The sequence below is a fragment of the Gallinula chloropus genome, assembly GCF_964237585.1.
Source record: "Gallinula chloropus genome assembly, chromosome: 31".
Classification (NCBI taxonomy): domain Eukaryota; kingdom Metazoa; phylum Chordata; class Aves; order Gruiformes; family Rallidae; genus Gallinula; species Gallinula chloropus.
The window spans coordinates 782,771-800,158 of NC_140116.1; the positions used below are offsets into that span (position 1 = coordinate 782,771).

Below are 17,388 nucleotides of genomic sequence, written 5' to 3' on the forward strand. Positions count from 1 at the left end.
AGACCCCCCCAAGACACACGACAGACCGAGTCACGGGCTCTGCTGAGCCTTTAATGTCGGTGGTGGCATCAGTGCCCCCCCCCCCACGCCCCCCCACCCCCCCCCCCCCCGTCCTGGGGGCTGGGCCCAGGGGGCCGCGAGGTGGGGCGGGAGGGTCCTAGACGGTGTTGGCGCGGAGCAGGGGGCTGCTCTCTCCACTCGGCCCCCCCCCAAAGGTCTGGCGCAGCAGGAGGCGGAGGGCAGAGCTGGGGGGCAGCCAGGTGCGGGGCCGGGGGGCCGGGGGGGCCGTGGTGAGCAGCGGGCTGTACTTCACACGCCTGGCACGGGGGCAGAGAGACGGTTACAGAGCCGGTACCGGCGAGGGGACCGTGACACGGACCCCCCCCCAGCTCCCCCACAGACCCCTCATGCCACCACCCCCCCCCCAGCCCCCCCATGGCCCCCAGACTCACCTGTAGGTGTAGGCAGCGGTGCCCAGCGCCGCGGCCACGAGCACCAGCCCCACGAAGAGCGTGGTCCTGCCGGCAGCCGGGACGGTGCCTGCGGGGAGAGGGAGCTCAGCACCCCCCACCCAGGACCCCCCCCCACCAACCCCATCCCCAGCACGCCATCCCCACACCCACCTGTGACGGCGACGCGGGTGCTGGCCACGGCCAGGCTGCTGCCATCGGCCAGGGAGACGTTGAGGCAGTAGAGGCCGGACTGGTTGAAGTCCTGGCGCAGGACGAGCTGGCAGCCGGTGGCCGGCGCCACGGCCGCGCACGTCTGCGTCTGCGCCGTCTGGCACTCGGCATCCGCCACCACGGTGCACACCTCCTGCGGCAGGCTGTGGGGAGGGGGTCAGGGCGCTGCAGACCCCCCCCACAGACACCCCCCCACAGCCCCCTCCCCTCGGCTGCCCCTCACCTCCCCTCGCACGTCACCGTCAGCTCCACGCTGCTCTCGCCGCCCTCGGCCGCCACCGGCACCACCTGCACGATGGCCACGCTCTCGATGCCCTCTGCAAGGGGACGGGGTGTCAGAGCGGGACCAGAGCCCCCCCACCCCCCAATTGTGTCCCCTGGACCCCCACGGAGCCCCCAGCCCGCCACTCACGGACGATGTCGAGCTGGGTGGAGAAGGTGCCGTAGCGGTACAGGATGCAGCCCGTGGACTCGGCAGCTGGTGCCTGGCGCTTCACCAGCACCAGCGGCTCGGCCGTGGCAGCTGGAGCAGCTGTGGCTGCAGCTGTGGCTCCAGCTGTGGCTCCGGCTGTGGCTCCGACTGTGGCTCCGGCTGTGCCTCCGGCTGTGGCTCCAGCTGTGGCAGCAGCCAGGGATACAGCCGTGGCACCCACGGTTACTCCCACAGTTGCTCCAGCTGTGGCTCCGACTGTGGCATCAGCTCCAGCTGTGGCTCCAGCTGCAGATGCAGCTGTGGCTCCGGCTGTGGCTCCGGCTGTGGCTGCAACTGTAGCATCATCCGTGGCTCCAGCTGTGGCTCCAGCTGTTGCCGCATCTGCAAGCAGGAGGCAGGGAAGAGGCTGGGGATGGACAAGGGGGGAGCCGAGCCCTTGGGGCCCCCCAAGACGTGTCCCACCCACCCCCAGCGCCGGGGGACGCACCCACCTGCAGCCACCGTTCCCTCCGCAGGGGCCAAGGTGCCCGGCGCGTCCCCAGCCGTGGCCACCGCGGTGGGGAGCAGGGGGGCCACAGACCCCGCGGCAGAGACGGCGACGGGATCGGTGGCCGGGGCTCCGCTGGCACCGTCAGCCAGGGTGCTGAGCGCCAGGAGGACGGGCTCGGTGACGGCGGGGTCTGCTGATGCCCCCGTGGGCTCCTCCGGTGAGCCGGAGGCTGCGGGTGCTGCGGGCAGAGCGTGGATGGAGGGGGCACCCCGAGGACGGGGGCACCCCGGGACCCCTCAGACCCCGCCCCCCCAGGGAGGGGACCCACACCGCGGTCCTTACCGGTGCTGGGCGCCCCGGCAGTGCTCTGCGCCCCGGCGCTGCTCGGCGTGGTGCCCGCGGGCTGGGTGGCCGTGGGTCCCAGGGATGGTGGGGCCGCAGTGGTGGGGTCCACGGCGGGGGCGGCGGAGGTGCCGCAGCCGCCCAGGGGGATGGCAGCCTGCAGCACCAGGCGGGCGGCGAAGGACCCGGCCTCCAGGTAGGTGTGGGTGACGGTGGGGCTGCGCGAGATGAGGGTCCCGCTCTGGTCCCCGAAGTCCCAGGAGTAGGAGATGTCGGCGTCGCGCAGGTAGCGGCTGGGGTCGTGCAGCCGCACGGCGAAGGCCACGGCGCGGTTACGCACGAAGCGCCCGGCGCCGCCCGCCCCCTCCTGCACCTGCGTCACGTCCACCGCGAAGGGCACCTGGTCTGGGGGGGGGGACACACACGACACCCCCACAGCCGCAGTCAGCTCACCGTGGGGGTCCCTCTGCCAGCCCCCCAGCCCCATCCCACTCTCCCCCCCCCCCCCGCCCCGCCGCCGGTGCCGGCACCCACCGGTGATGCTGAACTGGGTGCTGGCGCGGCCGATGGGGATGAACTTCTGGCGGCCGCGGTAGTGGTAGACAACCACCTCCATGGTGTAGGAGCCCAGGGCCACCCCCGCCGTGCTCACCGTCAGCCGCGACGCCGCGCCGTCCACCACCTGCCAGTAGCGCCCTGCGGGACGGGGACGGGGACGGGGATGGGGATGGGGATGAGGATGAGGATGAGGATGAGGATGAGGATGAGGAGGGGGGGTGTCAAGCACCACCCTGGGGACCCCCTGGACCCCTCCGCGGGTCGGTGCCGGCCTCACCCCACGTCCACCAGACGTAGACGAATTTTCCCCGCTTGCCGCCGGCGCTGGGGGGAAACGGGCGCCCGTCGGGGAAGACGCCGTCCGCGGCCTCGGCCGGCTGCTCCGGGAAGACGGGCTCGCCCTGGGCCACACGGGTGCCTGCGGGGAAGGGAGGGTGAGGGGGGGTGGGCTCAGGGCTGGGGCGGGGGGGGTGGGCAGAGGGCCGGGTGCCGGGCTGGGCGCTGACCGTTGACGGTGCAGTTCTGGCTCCAGACGACGCGGCCGTCGGGCAGCACCGCCTGGGTGCCGGGGAAGCGCAGGGCGATGGAGAAGGTGGCCTCGGCGCCCGCCATGGTGGGAGCGTCGTTGCTGATGTCGAAGGTGACGTCGCCGCCTGCCAGGCACATGGAGGGGGGGGCGGCTCAGGGCCGGTGCCCACGGCCGGCGCCATGCCCGGCGTGCCCGGCCCACCGCTCACCTCGCCAGCAGTCCCGCGGCAGCGGCCTCCCCTCCTGCCACGGCCGGTACAGCCCCGCGTCCCAGCTGCGGAACGGCGCCGGCCGCCCGCTCCAGGGCTGGCTCCGGCCACGGCTCCGGCCTCCGGCTCCTGGGTGGGGGATGAGACGGCACCTGGACCCCCCTGCGTGGCCACCGACCGCCCCGTCCCACGCGGGGAGCCCACAGAGGCACCCACGGGCGTGCCCAGCCAAGGGGCCCCCCCAGCCCCTGCGGCCGTGGGGACCCTGGGGGACGCCGGGGGCCACGTGAGGGGCTGGGGCCCAGCGGCGGGTGGGCAAAGCCCATCACATGGCGCCCGGCGCTGCCCAAAGCTGATTCATGTGACTCTCAGCTGAGCCGGCGCTGGCGGCCCCGGGCAGGACGGGGTGAGCAGCCCCCTCACAGCCCCCACTGGCAGGGGCCCCTCCGTGGCCCCCCACAAACCAGGGGGCTGCCAGGTCCCCTCTGTGTCACCCCCTCAGGGGTCACCTATGTCCCCATCACTCATGGATGGATGGATGGGGGTCCCCATGGGTACAGATGGATGGGGGTCCCCCCTCCCCATTTACAGGCAGTGTGGGGCACGTCCCCCCCCATTTACAGCACCCACACAGAGGGAACGGGACCCCCACATCCTCCCCCATCCCTCAGCGGGATGGGGACCCCACATCGAGCCCTCAGAGGGATGGGGACCCCACATCGAGCCCCCCGGAGCTCCCAAGCAGACCACCCCCCACCCAGGGGTTACCAGGGTCTCATCCTGCTCCCCGCGTGACGGGCTGGGGGGGGGGGTGGTCTATCCCCCCTGAGCCCCGGGGTGACGCAGGTGGTCCTGGATGCTGCCCCTCATGTTCAGCACCCACCCACCCAGGACACCCCCCACCCCAAACCCCACTTACGCCGCTGAGCCTCCGCCAGGACCAGGAGGGTCCCCAACGCCGCGATCGCCACGAGCACCCTCATGGTCCCACCGTCTGCGTCTCCCACCGCGCTGGGGCACCGCCGGGGCAGAGGGGCGCCGGGGACGGGGACGGGGGGATATGAAGGGGCTCCGGTTTGCATAGTCCCACCCCAAAAAGGGGGGGGGACAGCCCCCCCCCCCCCCAAGCTGAATTGCGTGGGGACACGTGTGCGCACGAGTGTGGGGCCCCCGGTCAGCCCCGGTCACACGCTCCGGCTCTGCCGCGGGTGGGGGGGGGGTTGGGGGGACTCGGGGGGTGTTTCGGGGGGGGGGACACGCAGGGACCCCGAGTGCGGGGAGGGAGTGGGGGTGCTGCCCCCTCCCCCTCTCAGCACCGTCCTGGGGACCCAGATTGGGTCTCACGGGTGGGATGGGGCCGGGGGTCGGGGACACGGTGCTGCGGGGGGGGGGGGAGGGGAGGAGAACCCCAGTTTCGCGGGTACGCGGGACCCCCCACCCTGCAGATGCGGTGGGGGGGGGGGGGTGTGTCTCCATCTCCCCTGCCAGGTCCCCCCCGAGGGTCCCACCCGGGGGGTTGTTCCACCCGTGGCTGCGTGTGTGTGTTCTTGTTGGGGGGGGGGGGGGGTCTGCGAGCTCGGGAGCTGCTTGTGCGGGACCGGGACCGTGCGGGGAGCGGCGGCTGCACCCGCTGGGCCCCCGGGGGGCGCCGCTTCCTCCCGGCCCCGGCCCCCGCCACACGGGCCTGGCTCGGGGACACACGGACCCCCCCCAAATCCCCCCTCCAAATCCCCCCTCCCCCGGCGGAGCGGACCCGACCCGACCGGCTCCTGTCGCTTTAAGGGATCTCCCGCCCCTTCCCCGCCCGCAGCCAATGGGGACGCGCGGGGGGCGTGGCCGGCGGAAGGCGGGAAGCGGCGCGGGGCGGGGCCACCGGAACATTGTGGCGCGCGGGGGGGACGCGGCGGCCGCCACCGCTCCAACGCCCCGCGCGCGCCCGGCACTCCCCCCTCCCCCTCCCCCAGGGAACCCCCCTCCCCGGGACCACCCCCCCTCCCTTCCCCGGGGACACCTTCACCCCCTCCCCGCCCCTCAACCCTCCCCGGGACCAGCCCCTCCCCCCGGGGCCGCCTTCCCCCTTCCCCCCCCCCCTTCCCCTCCCCAGCCCGGGTTCAGCTTCCCCTCCCCCCCCCGCCCCGTGTCCCCCCGTCCCGGGACCCCCCGGGCCCCCCCCCCCGGTCCTGCCATGGAGAACTTCCAGAAGGTGGAGAAGATCGGGGAGGGCACCTACGGCGTCGTGTACAAGGCCCGGAACAAGGTGACGGGGGAGGTGGTGGCGCTGAAGAAGATCCGGCTGGACACGTGAGTGGGGGGCCGGGGGTCCGGGGGGGCTGGGGGGGTCCGGGACGGGCCCGGGGGTCACCTGCCTTCCCCCGCAGGGAGACCGAGGGCGTCCCCAGCACGGCCATCCGGGAGATCTCCCTGCTGAAGGAGCTCAACCACCCCAACATCGTCAAGTGAGGGGGGGGGAGTGGGGGGAAGGGGGCGGCAAGTGGGGGGAAGGGGGTGGCAAGTGGGGGGCCCGGGGCAGCGATGGCGGGGGGGGCACCCGCAGCCCTGCCCCGGTCCTGAGGCTGTGGGAGACCCCTGCGGCTGGGGGGGGGCTGTCGGCTGTACCCACCCTGTGGGCAGCTGTGGGATGGGGACCCCCAGGGATGGGGACCCCCAAGGAGTGGGGACCCCTGAGGGATGAGGACCCAGAGGGGGGGGAACCCCTGAGGGAGCAGGGACCCCTGTGGGATGGGGACCCCCAATGCATGGGGACCCCTGTGGTAGTGGGAACCCCCCATGGGATGGGGACCCCATGGGGTGGGGCTGCCTGTGGGAGCAGGAATCCCCATGGGATGGGGACCCCAGTGTGTGGGGCCCCCCGTGGGATGGGGACCCTGTGTGTTGGGGCCCCTGTGTGATGGGGTCCCAGTGGGATGAGGACCCTGTGGGATGGGCCCCCCGTGTGTTGGGGTCCCCCATGTGTTGGGGCCCCCATGTGTTGGGGCCCCCGTGGGATGGGTCCCCCGTGCGTTGGGGGCCCCCGTGCGTTGGGGCCCCCATGGGATGGGGTCCCCCGTGTGTTGGGGCCCCCGTGGGATGGGTCCCCCCGTGTGTTGGGGCCCCCGTGGGATGGGTCCCCCCGTGCGTTGGGGTCCCTGTGGGATGGGGGCCCCCGTGCGTTGGGGCCCCCGTGCGTTGGGGCCCCCGTGCGTTGGGGTCCCCCGTGGGATGGGGCCCCCGTGCGTTGGGGTCCCCCGTGCGTTGGGGGCCCCCGTGCGTTGGGGCCCCCGTGGGATGGGGTCCCCCGTGTGTTGGGGCCCCCGTGGGATGGGTCCCCCCGTGCGTTGGGGCCCCCGTGCGTTGGGGCCCCCGTGCGTTGGGGCCCCCGTGCGTTGGGGTCCCCCGTGGGATGGGGCCCCCGTGCGTTGGGGCCCCCGTGTGTAGGGCCCCCCGTGTGTTGGGGTCCCCGTGTGTTGGGGTCCCCCCGTGTGTTGGGGTCCCCCCGTGCGTTGGGGTCCCCGTGGGATGGGTCCCCCCGTGCGTTGGGTCCCCGTACGTTGGGGCCCCCGTGCGTTGGGGTCCCCATGGGATGGGGCCCCCGTGCGTTGGGGTCTCCGTGCGTTGGGGTCCCCCGTGGGATGGGGGTCCCCGTGCGTTGGGGTCCCCCGTGGGATGGGGGTCCCCGTGCGTTGGGGTCCCCCGTGGGATGGGGGTCCCCATGCGTTGGGGCCCCCCGTGTGTTGGGCCCCCCGTGCGTTGGGTTCCCCCATGGGATGGGGTCCCCGTGCGTTGGGGTCCCCGTGCGTTGGGGTCCCCGTGGGATGGGGGTCCCCGTGCGTTGGGGTCCCCGTGCCGCGGGCCCAGGCGCTGCCGGTGCCGCAGGCTGCTGGACGTGATCCACACGGAGAACAAGCTCTACCTGGTCTTCGAGTTCCTGCACCAGGACCTGAAGAAGTTCATGGACTCGTCCTCCATGAGCGGCATCGCCCTGCCCCTCATCAAGGTGGGGGCAGCCCGGGGCTGGGGGGGTCCTGGCCTCACCCGGACGGGGGGGTCCCGGCCCCGCTGACCCCCCCCTAACCCCCCCCTGCAGAACTACCTGTTCCAGCTGCTGCAGGGCCTGGCCTTCTGCCACGCACACCGCGTCCTGCACCGCGACCTCAAGCCCCAGAACCTGCTCATCAACACCGACGGCGCCATCAAACTGGCCGACTTCGGGCTGGCCCGCGCCTTCGGGGTGCCCGTGCGCACCTACACCCACGAGGTGGGTCCTGGCAGGGGGACGGGGATGGGCAGGGGGTGCTTGGGGTGGATTTTGGGGTGGGGGGTCCCGGTGTTCATCCTGTGCCCCCCCTCCCCAACCCTGGCAGGTGGTGACCCTCTGGTACCGGGCGCCCGAGATCCTGCTGGGCTGCAAGTACTACTCCACAGCTGTGGACATCTGGAGCTTGGGCTGCATCTTTGCGGAGATGGTGGGTGCCAAACCCCCCCCCCAAAACCCCAACCCCCTCCCCAGGGTGGCCCCAGGGATCAGCCACGTGGGTGCTGCCCACCCCGCCCCGGTGCCGCCGCGGCTCCTGCGGTGCAGCCCTGACATCACCAGGACCGACACCCACCGCAGCGCCCAGGCAGGGAATAAAGGGGCTTTGTGGGTGCTGGGGCAGGGGGGCGGAAGGGAGTGGGGGGGGTCGTCATGTGAGCCCCCCCCTTCCTCAGCATCCCCATCACGCGGCCGACCGCAGCCCCCCAGGGAGAAGGAGCCCCGGCTGCCGCCGTGGGGGAGGGTCACGAGGGGCCGGCGTGAGAGCTCACAGGGTGGGGGGCTGGGGGTGCTGCCCACCCCAGGGGACCCCTCCCACACCCCCCTTTCCCCCCCAAACGCTGTGCCCAGATCACCCGCCGGGCGCTGTTCCCCGGCGACTCGGAGATCGACCAGCTGTTCCGCATCTTCCGCACGCTGGGGACGCCGGACGAGGCGGCCTGGCCCGGGGTCACCGCCATGCCCGACTACAAGCCCAGCTTCCCCAAGTGGGCCCGCCAGGACTTCAGCAAAGTGGTGCCGCCGCTGGACGAGGAGGGGCGGAAGCTGCTGGCGGTGAGCGGGGGGCTGGGGATACGGGGGGGGGGGGGGTGATGGGGACACCCCCCCCCCCAGCCCCTCTCATCCCTCCCCGTCCCGGCCCCCCAACTCCTTCTCCTCCCGTAGCAAATGCTGCACTACGACCCCAACAAGCGGATCTCAGCCAAGGCGGCGCTGGGACACCCCTTCTTCTGCGACGTCACCAGGACTGTCCCCCACTTGCGGCTTTGAGCGACCCCCCCCCCAATCCCCATCCCCTTCCCCCACCCCCCGTCTGCACTCACGGGGTGTGGGGGGGGTCTCAGGCTGGGCCGTGCTGCCCAGCGAGGGGCTGGAGGGGGTGGGTGGCTGCCTCCTGTGCCACCCAGCAAGGACCCTGTGCTGCCCCTGAGGCTGCAGGAGCCCCCTACGCCCCCCTCCTGCCGCCCCCCCCCCCCCCCCAGGACAGCTCTGAGCCCCCCCCCAGCTGCTGGGACCCCCGGGGACAGGGAGCGGGTCCCATCCAGCTCCCCCCCCTCACCTCCCCTGGACCTTTGGCACTTAAGGCCCCTCCCAGGGGCTCCTCGGGGCGGGGGCGGGCAGCACCTTCACCCCCCTCACCCTCCTCCTCCTCCTCCTCGGCAGCATCCCCACGGGGTGGGGAGGGGGTGGGTTGATCTCTGCCCCCCCCATCCCCCCGGCTCTGCCCCCCCCCCCTTTCCCCTCCCCCCGCGGTTTCTCGCTGACTTTTTGTAACTTCTGCAATTTCGTACCAAACTGCTGCTCTGTGTGTGACGTCACGGGGGGCGGGCGTGTGACGTCATCGCCGCGTCATCACCACCCCGCCGCCTCTCCCCTGCCCCCCCCCCCAGCTGTCCGTGTCCCCTATGGGCCCCCCCATCCCCCCCCCTTCCCCCTGTGGGCTCTTCCTCCCCGCCCCCCCCGCCCCCACCCCGCTGTCCGTGTGTCCGTCCCGTCCCCCCCCACCCAGTCCCGCGCGGCGCGTTGGCTCCGCCCCCCGCCCGCAGGCCCCGCCCCTCGCCCCTCATGGCCACGCCCCCTCCCCGGAGCGCCGCCATTGGCCACCCCGGGCCCCGCCCCCGAGAGCGGCCGTTGGGTGGGGGGGAGAGCTGGGGGGTGTGTCGGAGGCCGCGGTCCCGCCCTCGGCGCCTGTCAATCACGGGCAGCGCGGCCTGTGATTGGGCGCGGCGCTCCCGCCGCCGCGTCACTCAGCGCGTTGCTGGGCTGAGGGCGGGGCGCGCCGGGGAGGCTCCGCTCCCGCTTGGGCCGCGCAACGGCGCCCCGCGTTCCCATTGGCTCCGGCAGCCGCGGTGATCCGCCCCCCTCAGGTCACCTTATTTGTTGCCGGTGCCGCCCCTCCACGCTGCGGCGCTGCCCGTTGGCTTGGCGGCCCGCCCGTCACCTCAAGACCCGCCTCCTCCCTGACGTTCCCGCCGACTATTGGTCGGCTGCCTCCCTTCGCCTCCACAGGCTCCGGCGCGCTGCCCGTCCGCCTGCTCCCCTCCGCCGATTGGCTTTCCTCGGCGGGGCGTGGCCAGGACGGGCTCTTCCGCCCTTTCCATTGGCTCCTGGGAGAGGAAGGGGCGTGCCTTAACCCCCTCCGAGCGCCTTCCATTGGCGCTGCCCCTCCTTAGTCCCGCCCAGCTCCGGAGGGTTTGGTTGAGCCGCTGTTTGTGCGCTCGGGGGCCGCGACGCGAGGGCCGGGCCGGGCGCTGAGGTACCGGGGGCGGCCGGGGCCGGGGGCGGGGCCGGGGCCCGCGGCGGGGGGGGGGCGCGGGGCTCGGGGCGGCGGCCGCGGCCCCCCCCGGCCGGGCCGCGGGGTGTCCGCGCCGGGCTGGGCCCGGCCCGGGGCCCGGGAGCCCTTCCGGGGGTGGGGGGGGGAACCGGGCGGCCCCGCCGCGCCCAGCGCCCCCCGCCGCGGGCACCGGACCCGCCCGGGCAGCGCCGGGGGGGGCTGGGGGGGGCGGCCGGACTGGTCTGCGGGGGCGAGAGGCCGCCGGTGCCCGGGAGACCCCCGGTGCCCGAGGGGTTCCCGCTGCCCCGAGGTGTTCCTGGTGCCCGAGGGGTCCCCGGTGCCCAGGGGGGTCCCAGTGCCCCGGGGGGTTCCCACTACCCGGGGGGTTCCCGGTGCCCGGTGGGTTCCCGGTGCCTGGTGGGTTCCCGGTGTCCGGGGGGGTCCCGGTGCCCAGGAGGGTTCCCGGTGCCCGGGGGGTTCCCGGTGCCCAGGGGGGGTCCCCGGTGCCCGGTTGGTTCCCGATGCCCGGGACGCCTCCCGTTCCCTGCTGCCGTTCTTCCCCGCTGCGTCCCGTCGCTGGGGTCAGGGCGAGCGAGGGGCGCGGGGGGGGGCGGCAGCGAATGGTGGAGCCTCCCGGTGCCACCCCCCTTCCCCCCCCGAGCCGGCCCGGGGGCTGCGCGGGGCCCTGCGCGGTGCCCGCTGAGCCCCGGTGCTGAGCGCGGGTCTCCCCGCCCGCCCGGCCCCTCCGCTGGGCACGGCTCCCGTCGGGCTCCCCCCCGCTTCCCCCAGCAGCGGGGGGGCTCCTGAGCCACGTCCCCCCCCCCCGGGGGCTGGAGACCCCCCCGGGGGGCTGGAGACCCCCCTCCCCTCCCCGGGGGCTGCTCCGCGGGGTCAGCTCCGGGGCTGCCCGAGGAAGGACCCTGCGCGGAGGGGCCCCGCGGGGAGGGGGGGCCGGTTCCCCGCCGTGGCCTTGGCCGCCGCCGCTATCTCGGGTGAAGCGGGGGGGGGGCGGCGTGTGGCCGAGCGGAGCCGCAGCCCGGCCCGGGGCTGGGGCTGGGAACCCCCTGACGGGGCCGGGCTGGGGCTGGGGACCCCCTGACGGGCCCGGGGTGGGTGCTGGGAGCCCCTGCAGGGACTGGGGACCCTTGGACGGGCCCGGGGTGGGTGCTGGGAGCCCCTGCAGGGGCTGGGGACCCCCTGACGGGCCCGGGATGGGGCTGGGGGCACCCTGCAGGGGCTGGGGACCCTCGGATGGGGCCAGGCTGGGGCTGGGAGCCCTCGGACGGGGCCGGGCTGGGGCTGGGAGCACCGTGCAGGGACTGGGGACCCTCGGACGGGGCCGGGACTGGGGCTGGGAGCACCGTGCAGGGGCTGGGGACCCTCGGACGGGGCCAGGGTGGGTGCTGGGAGCCCCTGCAGGGACTGGGGACCCCCTGACGGGCCCGGGACTGGGGCTGGGAACCCCCTAACGGGCCCGGGGTGGGTGCTGGGGGCACCCTGCAGGGACTGGGGACCCCCTGACGGGCCCGGGGTGGGTGCTGGGGGCACCCTGCAGGGGCTGGGGACCCCCTGACGGGCCCGGGGTGGGTGCTGGGGGCACCCTGCAGGGGCTGGGGACCCCCTGACGGGCCCGGGGTGGGTGCTGGGGGCCCCTGCCCCGTGCAGGATGAGCTCCGGGGCACCGTGGGGTCACCCCCGGGGCCATGGGGTGCTTCTGGCAGCGGGTGCTGGTCCAGCTTCACCCTCAGCACCCCGAGTCCTGCGGCTCGGGCCGGCTCTGCCCCCCCCCCAGCACCCAGCCAGGGCCAGGCCCAGCCCCGCGGCCCCTTCCCCAGCCCCGCGGCCCCTTCCCCAGCCCCGCGGCCCCTTCCCCAGCCCCGCGGCCCCTTCCCCAGCCCCGCGGCCCCTTCCCCAGCCCCGGGGCAGCCGGAGTCGCGATTGGGACAGAGGAAAAGAGTCTCTGGCAACAGGAAAGCGGTTGGCCCGGCCGGGCTGGGCTGTTGCAACCCTCCCAGTGCGGGATCCCCTGCTCCCAGTGCAGCATCCCCTGCTCCCAGTGCAGGATGCCCTGCTCCCAGTGCAGGATGCCCTGCTCCCAGTACAGGATCCCCTGCTCCCAGTGCAGGATGCCCTGCTCCCAGTGCAGGATGCCCTGCTCCCAGTACAGGATCCCCTGCTCCCAGTGCGGGATCCCCTGCTCCCAGTGCAGGATCCCCTGCTCCCAGTACAGGATCCCTTGCTCCCAGTGCAGGATCCCCTGCTCCCAGTGCGGGATCCCCTGCTCCCAGTACAGGATCCCCTGCTCCCAGTACAGGATGCCCTGCTCCCAGTGCGGGATCCCCTGCTCCCAGTACGGGATCCCCTGCTCCCAGTGCAGGATCCCCTGCTCCCAGTACAGGATGCCCTGCTCCCAGTGCAGCCCCAGCTCCAGGGCGGCGCGGGAAGCCGGCGGTTGGGGCTCCGGGCGCCGTGTCCCACAGGCACCGGGAAGCTCCGGGAGCGGTTGGGTCCCTCTTGGCAGCGGGGGGCAGGGGGGGTCTCTCTGGCTCCCTGGGCTGTCCAGCACTGGTGACATTCCTCAGCCAGGGCCGGGGAGGAGCAGATTCACCCCGGGGGGTCCCAGGGTCCCGCTGGTCTCACTGGTGGTCGCTGGGGACTGGGAGCAGCAGGAGCAGCAGGAGCAGCAGGAGCAGCAGGAGCAGCAGCCCCCTGGCACCTCTCACCATCCTCTCACCTGTTGGGGTGATGCTGGTGCCTGTGACCGGCTCCTGGGGGGGCTACAGCCCCACTGCCCCCCTGAAGCCCCCCTGGAGCGGCACCGGGGTGGTTTCCCTCCCTGCTGTGGGCTCTGGGGGGTGGCTGAGGCCGAAGGGATCATCCTGCCTCTGCCTGGGATGGGACTTTCTGCTCTGGGTGGGGAGAATCCCCCTGGGAGCCTCAGGGTGCCCTCGGATGGGGCGACCCCCACGCGTCCCCCTCCGGGTCTCCCCAGTGTGTCCCCACGGGGTCAGGCTGAGCTCAGGGTGCTGCTGAGCCACCCCCAAGTCACCCCCGGGGGGGGGATGCAGCCTTCCCAGTGTGCCCAGCCCAGGAGTTTGTGTTCCTGGGGTTCTGCTGGGCTTTGGGGGGAGGTGAGGACGAGCCCCCCCCGTTCTGGGGAGACCTCAGGGGCTGTGCTGGGCGAGCACTGGGGCTGGGGAGTGTGTCCTGCCCGGCTCCCCGGGCTGGGGAGGTGGCAGCACGCGGCTTCATCCCGAGCAACAGACACATCCCTGGGCATGGGGACTGTGGGAGCTGAAACTCTGGAGCCTCCCAGGCTCCTCTCCATGGCCCCCATCCCAGTGCCCGGGCTCAGGGTGCTGTGCTGGGTGCTCCATGCTGGGTGCTCCATCCCCTCCTCCTGCCACAGCCCTTGTGGCATCTCTCCAGCTGCTGTGGAACTGGGAGCTGCTCTGGGGCTGCTCTGGGGCTGCCCCTTCCCCAGCTCTGGAGCTGCTCTGGGGCTGCCCCTTCCCCAGCCCTGGAGCTGCTCTGGGGCTGCCCCTTCCCCAGCCCTGGAGCTGCTCTGGGGCTGCCCCTTCCCCAGCCCTGGAGCTGCTCTGGGGCTGCCCCTTCCCCAGCCCTGGAGCTGCTCTGGGGCTGCCCCTTCCCCAGACCTGGAGCTGCTCTGGGGCTGCCCCCTCCCCAGCCCTGGAGCTGCTCTCCTGCTGCCCCTTCCCCAGCTCTGGAGCTGCTCTGGGGCTGCCCCTTCCCCAGCTCCCAGTCTCTGGTGCTGTCCCAGCACAGGGGTGGCCGCTCACTGGGAGGGCTGGGAGGACTGTGCTGACTCACTCCCACCTCCGGGGCCAGGGAATCCCGCCTGGCTCCCTCTGGGATCAGCTCCTGCCACTCCCTGGAATCCCTCCAGGTTGGGGAGCAGAGCCAGAGTCCGTGGGGATCCCCCCTGCCAGAGCCCCGGTGTGCCCCGGCGGTGCCGTGACGCGGGCAGGGGCCGCCGTGCCCGGTGCGCTCGGTGTGCCCACGGGGACTCTCTTCCCTCCCAGGCCAGCCGTGCGGACCGACGGGCAGCCCCCTGCACCCACCCCCCCTGCACCCACCCCCCTGCCCCGCGGCGGCCCCCTCGGTGCCTTCCCGGCTCTGCGGTTCAGCGGCAGCACCCAGCCCAGGCCATGACCAGCCGAGGAGCCGCCAGGCCGAACGGGCAGTCCCAAGCCAGTAAGATCTGTCAGTTCAAACTGGTGCTGCTGGGCGAGTCGGCGGTGGGCAAGTCCAGCCTGGTGCTGCGCTTCGTCAAGGGGCAGTTCCACGAGTACCAGGAGAGCACCATCGGCGGTGAGTCAGCCCGCGGTGCCGGCGCGGCCGCCCCACAGCCCCACAGCCGGGCTGGCTCCCCGTTAGACCCCGAGACCCCCACGCTGGGCTCTGAGACCCCCTCCCCACCACGAGGGCAGGCGGCAGGGCTGGGCTGCAGCTGCCCTCCCCACCCCTCAGCCTGTGGTCTCACGGTGCCGTGGTGGGTGAGATCTCACCGGTGCCCTGAGCGCTCCGCGCTGGGCAGGCTCAGCATGGCTAATTAACCCTATTAACAGGCTCTATTAACGGGCTCCCCCAGCTCTGGGGCTCTGGGGGTGTGGGGATGCTGGGTTGGGGGTGCAGGGGGGGTTCCCAAAGCGATGCTAACCCCCCCCCCCCGCCCCGCAGCGGCGTTCCTGACGCAGTCAGTCTGCCTGGACGACACGACGGTGAAGTTTGAGATCTGGGACACGGCCGGGCAGGAGCGGTACCACAGCCTGGCCCCCATGTACTACCGGGGGGCACAAGCCGCCATCGTGGTCTATGACATCACCAACCAGGTAGAGACCCCCCCTGTACCCCCTACCCCCAACCCCAGCCCACCCAGCCCTCCCCCTCCGCCCTCCGCAGCTCACGTGGGTGGGTGGGTGGGTGGGATGTGGGGGGGGGTCGTGTCGTGCTAGGGGTCCCTCTAAGTCGCCCGCCTTGCAGCCCGGCGGTGGGACGTGCCCTGAGTTGCCACCTCTGCCCTTAGGAGACCTTCGCGCGGGCGAAGACCTGGGTGAAGGAGCTGCAGCGCCAGGCCAGCCCCAGCATCGTCATCGCCCTGGCCGGCAACAAGGCCGACCTGGCCAGCAAGCGCATGGTGGAGTATGAGGTGAGCCTGGGGCTGTGGGGAACCCCCCAGAGCCCCTCTCCCTGTCAGTGGGCACCCCCCCAGCCCCCTCTCCCTGCCAGTGGGGACCCCCCCCAGTCCCCTCTCCCCGTTGGTGGAGACCCCTCCAGCCCCCTCTCCCTGTCAGTGGGGATCCCCACCGAGCCCCTCTCCCTGTCAGTGGGAACCCCCCCCAGCCCCCTCTCCCCGTCAGTGGGGACCCCCCCCAGTCCCCTCTCCCTGTCCCCGTGCTGGTGGAGACACCCCCAGCCCTCTCTCCCCTTTGGTGGAGACTCCCCCAGCCTGCTCTCCCCGTCCCTGTGCTGGTGGGGACCCCCCCCTGCCCCCTCTCCCCGTGCCGGTGGGGACCCCCCAGCCTCCTCTCCCCATCGTTGGGGACCCCCCAGCCCCCTCTCCCTGTCCCTATGCTGGTGGGGACCCCTCCACCGCCCTCTCCCCGTCCCTGTGCTGATGGACACACCCCCAGCCCCCTCTCCCCGTCAGTGGGAATCCCCCAGCCCCCTCTCCCTGTCAGTGGGGACCCCCCCAGCCCCCTGTCCCTGTCAGCGGGGCCCCCCCAGCCCCCCTCTCCCCGTCCCCGTGGAGACGTGCCGGGGGCCGCGGCCGCTGCCGCTCACCGGGTGCTGGGTCCCCGGGCAGGAGGCTCAGGCCTACGCAGACGACAACAGCCTCTTGTTCATGGAGACGTCGGCCAAGACGGCCATGAACGTCAACGACCTGTTCCTGGCCATCGGTGAGACGCGGGGACGGGGACGGGGCTGGGGGATGGGGGATGGGGTGTGGGGATGGGGGACGGGGTGTGGGGCTGGGGAACAGGGTGTGGGGCTGGGGGACGGGGCGTGGGGCTGGGGGACGGGGTGTGGGGATGGGGGACGGGGTGTGGGGCTGGGGGACGGGGTGTGGGGATGGGGGACGGGGTGTGGGGATGGGGGACGGGGCGTGGGGATGGGGGACGGGGCGTGGGGATGGGGGATGGGGCGTGGGGCTGGGGGACGGGGTGTGGGGATGGGGGACGGGGTGCGGGGATGGGGGGGATGGGGTGCAGAGCTGGGGGGAAATGGGGTGCAGAGCCAGTGGTGGAGGGGAAATGGGGTGTGGAGCTGGTGTCAAGGGGGGAAATGGGGTGCAGAGCTGGGTGGGGTGAAATGGGGTGCAGAGGGGGAAATGGGGTGCAGAGCACCTGGCAGGCGCGTGGGCTTTGCCAACGTGGAGCCTCCCCATCCCCATCCCATCCCGTCCCCATCCCCATCCTCATCCCCATCCCATCCCCATCCCATCCCCATCCCCACCCCATCCCCATCCCCATCCCCATCCCCATCCCCATCCCCATCCCCATCCCCATCCCCATCCCCATCCCATCCCATCCCCATCCCATCCCCATCCCCTCCCCATCCCCATCCCATCCCATCCCATCCCATCCCCTCCCCATCCCACCCCATTCCCACCCCACCCCCTCCCACCACCCCAACCTCACCCCCCCTTTTCCCCCCCCCAGCCAAGAAGCTGCCAAAGAGCGAACCCCAGAGCACGAGCGGCGCGGGGGGCCGCAGCCGGGGCGTGGACCTGCACGAGCAGAGCCCGCAGAGCAGGAGCCAGTGTTGCAGCCCCTAGAGCGCAGCCCGAGGAAGAGCCGAGACGTCCCCTCCAGCCCCGGCAGCCACCCCCCTCCTCCCGTCCCGGCACCGGCAGCGCCCCGTCCGCGCCCCCGCCCGGCAGCCCCCCCCGACCCGCACTTTTTAACGCTCCCCACCCGCGGCTCCGCACCGACCGGGGCGGGGGGGGGACACACTTGGCTTCCCGAGCCGCCCGACCCACCACGAACTCTTCTTCACTTTGTATTATAGGTGCAAATAGCGACCTGATCCTCCGGTTTATTCCTCCCTCCTCTTCCTCCTCTTCCTCCTCCTCCTCTTCTGCTTCCCTAAATCCAGCTCCCGGTCCCGCCGGGGCTGGGAGACCCCTGAGGAGGGGGCAGCATCGGCCTCGGGGGTCCTGCTGTGGATCCAGCTGGAGCCAGAGACCTCTGGGAAATTGGGGGATTTTGCCAAGGGGGGGGGTCCTGTCCCCCATCTCCTCGTCTTATTTCTGTTTCTCTTCATCCCCTCACCCTCCTCATCCTCCTGCCGGGCTCTGGGGGCCGGGGGCAGCAGG

The 17,388-nt window shown here is 73.3% G+C and overlaps 3 protein-coding genes across 4 annotated transcripts; 2 read left to right on the top strand and 1 right to left on the bottom strand.

Annotated features, from left to right (window-relative positions):
• Positions 1-154: 154 nt before the first annotated feature.
• On the bottom strand, positions 155-4,226 carry PMEL (premelanosome protein; the record flags this gene model as incomplete). Its single annotated transcript, XM_084277335.1, has 12 exons — positions 155-317; positions 453-540; positions 624-826; positions 907-1,000; positions 1,096-1,498; positions 1,729-1,844; positions 1,949-2,353; positions 2,483-2,644; positions 2,784-2,924; positions 3,013-3,159; positions 3,244-3,372; positions 4,163-4,226. 12 exons carry the CDS (start codon positions 4,224-4,226, stop codon positions 158-160), a joined length of 2,112 nt encoding a protein of 703 aa, XP_084133461.1. The 3' UTR covers positions 155-157.
• Positions 4,227-5,428: 1,202 nt separating this feature from the next.
• CDK2 (cyclin dependent kinase 2) lies at positions 5,429-8,976 on the top strand (the record flags this gene model as incomplete). Of its 2 annotated transcripts, XM_084277357.1 has the most annotated exons (7): positions 5,429-5,544; positions 5,622-5,699; positions 7,117-7,237; positions 7,328-7,498; positions 7,605-7,706; positions 8,126-8,329; positions 8,441-8,976. In XM_084277357.1, the coding sequence occupies 7 exons, from the start codon at positions 5,429-5,431 to the stop codon at positions 8,543-8,545; spliced, it is 897 nt and encodes a 298-aa protein (XP_084133483.1). In that variant the 3' UTR covers positions 8,546-8,976. The 2 variants fall into 2 exon arrangements, with proteins under 2 accessions (XP_084133483.1, XP_084133484.1); XM_084277358.1 differs by lacking the exon at positions 7,605-7,706.
• Positions 8,977-9,955: 979 nt separating this feature from the next.
• On the top strand, positions 9,956-17,094 carry RAB5B (RAB5B, member RAS oncogene family). The gene is made up of 6 exons (XM_084277369.1): positions 9,956-10,031; positions 14,093-14,381; positions 14,751-14,902; positions 15,097-15,219; positions 15,877-15,970; positions 16,733-17,094. The coding sequence occupies exons 2-6, from the start codon at positions 14,219-14,221 to the stop codon at positions 16,846-16,848; spliced, it is 648 nt and encodes a 215-aa protein (XP_084133495.1). The 5' UTR covers positions 9,956-10,031; positions 14,093-14,218; the 3' UTR covers positions 16,849-17,094.
• Positions 17,095-17,388: the final 294 nt, after the last annotated feature.